We start from the raw sequence: 7,378 nt of genomic DNA on the forward strand, positions 1-7,378 counted from the left end.
GCCCCCTTTCATGCTGTTATTCAATGATCAGGACTCTCCCAGGACCACTACAGAGCAGGTATTATTTAGGTGGTGGATCATTCTCAGCACTGCAGTGACACTGACATGGTGGTGGTGTGTTAGTGTGTGTTGTGCTGGTATGAGTGGATCAGACACAGCAGCGCTGATGGAGTTTTTAAACACCTCACCGTCCCTGCTGGACTTAGAATAGTCCACCAAACAAAAAAATCCATTCAACAGCACCCCGTGGGCAGCATCCTGTGACCACTGATGAAGGTCTAGAAGATGACCAACTCAAACAGCAGATAGATGAGTGATCATCTCTGACTTTACATCTACAAGGTGGACCAACTAGGTAGGAGTGTCTAATAGAGTGGACTCCAGCAGTGCTGCTGTGTCTGATCCACTCAAACCAGCACAACACACACTAACACCATGTCAGTGTCACTGACAGAATGATGAATGATCCACCATCTAAATAATACCTGATCTGTGGTGGTCCTGTGGGGGTCCTGTCCATTGAACAACAGGGTGAAAGCAGGCTAAAAAAGTATGTAGAGAAACAGATGGACTACAGTCAGTAATTGTAGAACTTCAAAGTGCTTCTATATGGTAAGTGAAGCTGCTAAAATGACACAGGAGGTGGTTTTAATGTTATGGCTGATCAGTGTATATCTCAAGACACTTCAAAGAAAGCTTATTGCAGCTTTTAGAATCAAACTGTGTGCTACCCAGAGGGGGTGCAACAATGGCATTACTGTGGTACTGTAGAAAACACATGCTGTATTGTACTTGTGTGTGACGGGGGTACATTCTTAAAATTGTTAGTTAAAATGAAAGGCAGAACAACAGCTTTCTCTATTTCTCTACTCTGCTTTAGTCTCAATTCAAATATTACAAATTTAAACCTTAAAACTGACACTGAAGAGTATTTATTTGTCAGTGTTCTGCTAATCAGGTTTGTGTTTCTATAGATAGTTCTAGATATTAAAACAGCTCTAGCAATACTTATTTTTATGTGACCCTCTTTATTCTAATTTTGGTGTGAATAGCCAGGTGTTGAGTCAAGTTCCCTTTCTGAGTGAAACCTTTTCCACACGTAATGCAGACGTAGGGTCTTTCTCCCCGGTGGATGCGCTCATGGGAGTTTAAGTTTCCTTTCTGAGTGAACCCTCGTCCGCAGAAGCTGCAGCTGTACGGCCTCTCGCCTGTGTGCACGCTGTAATGAACCCTCAAGGTGGCTTTCGAATGCAACAGCTTTCCACAGATCTCACATGTAAACCCTTTTTTAGGCTTTTCTGTCGTCTTTTCCTGGCGCAAAATCTTCTGCACTTTGAGTAACGTCTTTTTGCGACACGCAGTTGCTTTCTTCCTTCTGTGAGATTTCATGTGTAATGTAAGACCATTTTGGCGAAGGAATGCTTTTCCACACTCAGGACAGACGTACTTAATCTTGGCTGGTTGGTTACACATGCTAAATGTATTACAGTAATGAGAATCAGCGGAGCTGACCATGTGTTCTATACCCATTACAAGGTTCTGTGAGTCATCGTGCTGTTCCTTAAATGCCACAGTTTGTGTGTTCTCTCCCTCCATAAAATCAATAGGCATGCAATACTCGTTTAACACAGACTGATCATGATTTGGAAATACTACATCCTGAACTGTGCCATCCATACATATAAACTTTGTAGTGGTTGCAGCTGGGACATCACATGGCATTGACCGGGTATCATGTGTCTTGAATCCTGAAGATACGAAATATAAGTCGTCATCATTGTCATCAGCCAGATTTTCCGGACTACAACAACGCACTGATGGAACAGACGACATTTTCCTTTTGGCAGCTCCTTCAATCTTTTTTGTTGCTAAGGAAGAACAGAAAAATCGAACAATGTTAGACTTCAACCACTGTTCATTTACCCAAGTTAACATTGTTTCAACACTTAATAAAGCACTGAAAAACTAGTATTGTGGTATTGTTTGTTTGTTTATTAAGATTTTAATGTCATGTTTTACACTTACAGTCATGACAGAAATGGTAGTTTCTACAGTAGTTAATATCAAACACAGTCATGGAAAATTTAGTGTCTCCAATTCATCTCACTTGCATGTCTTTGAACTGTGGAAGGAAACCGGAGCACTTATTTAGGTGGTGGATCTCAGCACTGCAGTTACAATGACATGGTGGTGGTGTGTTAGTGTGTGTTGTGCTGGTATGAGTGGTCCACCTTGTAGATGTAAAGTCAGAGACGATCGCTCATCTATTGCTGCTGTTTGAGTTGGTCATCTTCTAGATCTTCATCAGTGGTCACAGGACGCTGCCCACGGGGCGCTGTTGGCTGGACATATTTTTGGTTGGTGGACTATTCTTAGTCCAGCAGTGACAGTGAGGTGTTTAAAAACTCCAGCAGCATTGCTGTGTCTGATCCACTCATACCAGCAGAACACACACTAACACACCACCACCATGTCAGTGTCACTGCAGTGCTGAGAATGATCCACCACCTAAATAATACCTGCTCTGTAGTGGTCCTGGGAGAGTCCTGACCATTGAAGAACAGCATGAAAGGGGGCTAACAAAGCATGCAGAGAAACAGATGGACTACATTCAGTAATTGTAGAACTACAAAGTGCTCCTATATGGTAAGTGGAGCTGATAAAATGGACAGTGAGGTGGATTTAATGTTATGGCTGATCGGTGTATGTACAACAAACATTGTACAACATCAGTCTGTACTGACCTTTATCAGTATAACATGTTTACATTAATTAATTCACTCTCACATATTGCTTTATTCTCATCACACATATGCATATTCTCACATGCACATGTAAATATATGTGTATTTTTTCAACAAAAATGCACTATGCCCCAGCATAAGACTGATCTTGCAGTCGTTAAACTGTTTTTATGCAATAAAGCATAAATCTTTAGTTTATATGTTGACGAGTTGCTATAAACATGTTGCTTGAACGGTCACCTAATGATGGCCAGTTATCATTTTAAAAAATGAGGAAAAAATTATAAAATTATAGTTTAACATTTACATCATGTGACAAAGTATTACTTTTAACAGGAAAACGCCACATATTTAATTAAAATCATTAAAAATTTCAATATTAGAAAATAAATATCTTACTTGTACAAACAGAGCGAATGTCAAGTTCAGGTTGCTCAATTTTAATAGATTGAACTTCGCAGTGGTCGTTGTTTTCAGGCTGCATTAAACAAAATATATCCAGTTAAAACTGAACTGCTTCAAATAACCACAAATTATGAGCAAAAAATATATAGATAAATTAATATCAGGAAGTATAACCTCTTCTTCGTCCTCCTTCTCCTCAGTCATGACAGGGTCCATGTCAACTTTGTTCTCCTCCTGTCTGGATTTTCTGCCATCCCACAGACTGGTGCACCATTCCTTATCAAAGACTTCAGTGATGGATGGTGAGTCTGATGCTGTTGTAAACATAGACTGGATTAGTATCACAGTTGCAAATAAACACAATTGCAAATAAAATAGTACTACCTTAACATCAATTTGACCCTCCGCTTAGAATACAAAAATGTACTTGTAATTGGGGTTTGGGAGGTAGGAAGCATCTGTGTGCATATACTGTTTTATATATTTTATTATACAAAATGATTGGCACCTTAAAACTGGATTTTAATGATGTGAGGCTCCTTTCATATGGCAAGTAACAGATGCTGGCAATATAGAAATCACACTTGTAACCAGCAACTGTCAAGAGATGTAATTGCGCAAAAGCATGTACAATCTCACGGACAAGTTAATCTACAGAAAACTTATTGTTCTCTCATCCAGGGTGCACAGTGAGATTAAAAAGTTTACAGCCCATGGCAGAGGAGCATAAGCCGGTTATTATTGAATGTCAGGGGCAGTCAAGTCAAGTCAAATTTATTTATATAGCGCTTTTTACAATGGACATTGTCTCAAAGCAACTTTACAGAATCCAGGACCAACAGACAAAAAACCCCTATTGAGCAAGCTGAGGGTGACAGTGGCAAGGAAAAACTCCCTTACAATTACAGGAAGAAACCTTGAGAGGAACCAGACTCAGCAGGGACCCATCCTCTTTGGCAGGCCTGGGCAGGACTTTGTAGTCAAATCAATAATAAAATGTGATATCAGTCAAGGTAAACTAAATAACACAGATCAGATTTTGTTTTTCTGATCTGATCTGTGTACTAGATTTGGCACAGTTGTTACACTGGATGACCATCTTGACGCTACCCTCCTATTTTTATCCGGGCATGGGATCAGCCTTCAGTATACACTGACAAGTGCACCTCCCAATGCTGTTTCGGCCATCCTCCCCAGACATTAGCTAATCATGTCTTTGCAGATGCCCGACTGGCCAATGGCACCACTGAGATTCAAACCCCAGCTCCCTGAATCTCGACAGTAGTGGGCTAGTGTACTTTGCTACTGCACTATACAAGCGCATTGCAGACATCTCTCTATTTCCCTGGCTGCTCCCGTTAGGGGTCGTCGTCGGATCGTGATCCACATTATTGATTTGGCACAGTTTTTTATGCCGGATGCCCTTCCTGACACATCCCTCCCTATTCATCCGGGCTTGGGACCGGCACTACAATGCACTGGTTTATGCATCCTAGCGGCTAGGTACCTATAGGACAATTCAGTGTCTCCAGTTAGCCTGGCTGCATATTTTTGGACTGTGGGAGGACATCGGAGCACCCGGAGGAAACCCACGCAGACACAGGGAGAACATGCAAACAAGGACCCGGACCGGCCCACCTGGGGATCGAACCCAGGACCTTCTTGCTGTGAGGCGACAGTGCTACCCACTTACATTTACATTTTCGGCGTTTAGCAGACGCCTTTATCCAAAGCGACTTATGTTACAGTTACAGTATACAGTCTGAGCAATTGAGGGTTAAGGGCCTTGGTCAAGGGCCCAACAGCAGCAACCTGGTAGTGGTGGGGCTTGAACCAGCTACCTTCTGATTACTTGTCCAGTACCGCTGAAGCACATTGCATACATCTATTTTTCAATTTTATTATCAGCTACACAATTAGCACAAATGAATTCTCTGACCTTAAATGTATACGGAAGGAAATCAACCTATGAATGAGCTTTTAGTCAACAAGGACTTTTCTTCATTTCTCAGTACAGGGAAGTGTGTCCAAATTGTTGTTCATTTCATGTAAAGGACAGAGGTTATTAAAAAACAACCCAATCACACAGGAGTATCCCATTCATAAGCATAAAGAACCAGAAAGAAATGATGATACCCTCTGTTTGTATACAGACAGAATGACAGTCTTTGCGCGCTCCCGCTTTTTTGGCGACGCGCAGCACCTCCACTTCGTTCTCGAGCACGCGCATTTTGTCCCCGAGAGCGGCGTTGTGTCTGCGCGCGCGCTCCAGTTCCTTCTTCAATCCCACAACGTCTGATTCCACAAGAGTGCAGATCTGTTTCACCACCGCCCGGGTCATAATGTCCATTATAGAGTTTATCTGTGTCTGAAAACGACGAGAATCCGCCATCCTGTTCCACCACAACACCCTCAGTCCTGCACCAAACACCGTTTATTACACACTCACCCCCCAAACACAGCAGAACCCGTGTGTACCAGCACCTCCACTTTACCTCAGCAACCTCACTGAGGTACCAAACTCATCACAGAGTCCTGAACTGATACTACAGGAATAAAGAGATGCATTCAGCTCTACAACAACTACAGGGAAAACTCACTGCTTTACTTCCGAGGAAATTTCAGGTTCTTTTTGCAAAATAAAAGTCTCGATTCAATAAAACATAATTCCTTTTTTTTCTTTTTAAGAATCGTTATTAAACACTTTTTAAAATGCATGTTTTGTGATAACACTCTTAAAAGTAAGGTTCCAATTGTACGACGGCGTATTAGGGCCACTTTAAAGAAGTTTAAAGTTTACTTTAAAGTTTCGATTTCGAGATTAAAGTCGAAATTATTTTGAGATTAAAGTCAAAATGGTTTCGAGAATAAAGTCGTACAAGTTTTGATTTCGAGAATAAAGTCAAACTGATTTAGAGAATAAAGTCTAAATGATTTCGAGATTAAAGTCGTATACGTTTAAATTTTGCTTATAAATAAAATTTTATTATTATTATTATATAAAAGTAATCACGGGTTACTGGATATCCGCAGTAACGTGCATTGGAGGCTGCCCTCAGCGCTTGCATGCCAATCCAGGTACTGAGACCCGTGCTTTTCTGAACTGACGAGCCTACGACAGCTGCACACTCTTTGGCCATAATATTTCAACTTTATTCTCATAATCATTTCAACTTTAATCTCGAAATAATTTCAACTTTACTCTCGAAATAATTTCAACTTTAATCTCGAAATAATTTCGACTATATTCTCATAATATTTTGACTTTATTCTCATAATATTTCGACCCTAATCCGCCGTCATACAGTTGCAACCAAGAATGTTATTGATATTATCACCTTGTTCATATGGGGTTTCTATGGGTTTCCTTCTACCTCCCAAAAATATAGAGATGGTAAATTGGCTACAGGGCAGCACAGTAGCACTGTTGCCTTACAGCAAGAAGGACCTGAGTTCAATTCCCAGTTGAAGTGGTCCAAGTCCTTTCTGTGTGGAGTTTGTATGTTCTCCTTGTGTCTGTGTGGGTTTTCTCCAGAAGCTTTGGTTTCCTCCCACAGTCATACAGTCAGGTTAACTGGAGATACCAAAATTGCCCCCAGAAATGTGTGTGTGTGTGTGTGTGTGTGTGTGTGTGTGTGTTTGTCCTGTGATGGACTGGTGACCTGTCTAGAGTGTTTCCTACCTTTTGCTTGGTGGATTGTACCCACCGTGACCCTGAATAGAATAAAGCAGTGGTAAAACAAATAATTAATGAATGAATATAATACAATCAAATAGAATTTTTATTGTCACTATACACAGACAAAACGAAATTTCGAATGGCATCTCTCCAATAGAGGTAGTAGCAGCAGAAAAATATAGGAGTAGTAAAATCACAAAAAATTATTTCCATTCTAAAAAAATAAAATACATTTTTACACTCTGCTTAAGTAAATTTACACTGTAGTTGTAAATATTAAATACTGAATACATCAATCAGCCATAACATTTAAACCACCTCCTTGTTTCTACATTCACTGTCCATTTTATCAGCTCCACTTACCATATAGAAACACTTTGTAGTTCTACAATTACTGACTGTAGTCCAGTTTCTCTACATGCTTTGTTAGCCACCTTTTATGTTGTTCTTCAATGGTCAGGACCCCCACAGGACCACCACAGAGCAGGTATTATTTAGGTGGTGGATCATTCTCAGCACTGCAGTGACACTGTCATGGTGGTGGTGTGTT

General features: G+C 40.7%; 1 protein-coding gene across 1 annotated transcript; it reads right to left on the reverse strand.

The window, feature by feature from the left end:
• Positions 1-605: 605 nt before the first annotated feature.
• LOC134333472 (zinc finger and BTB domain-containing protein 6) lies at positions 606-5,718 on the reverse strand. Its single transcript, XM_063015462.1, has 4 exons — positions 5,286-5,718; positions 3,324-3,463; positions 3,144-3,222; positions 606-1,868 (listed from the first exon to the last, which is right to left on the reverse strand). The coding sequence occupies exons 1-4, from the start codon at positions 5,539-5,541 to the stop codon at positions 1,015-1,017; spliced, it is 1,329 nt and encodes a 442-aa protein (XP_062871532.1). The 5' UTR covers positions 5,542-5,718; the 3' UTR covers positions 606-1,014.
• Between the last annotated feature and the right edge of the window lie 1,660 nt (positions 5,719-7,378).

The sequence above is a fragment of the Trichomycterus rosablanca genome, chromosome 2 (genome assembly GCF_030014385.1).
Source record: "Trichomycterus rosablanca isolate fTriRos1 chromosome 2, fTriRos1.hap1, whole genome shotgun sequence".
In the NCBI taxonomy this organism is placed as follows: domain Eukaryota; kingdom Metazoa; phylum Chordata; class Actinopteri; order Siluriformes; family Trichomycteridae; genus Trichomycterus; species Trichomycterus rosablanca.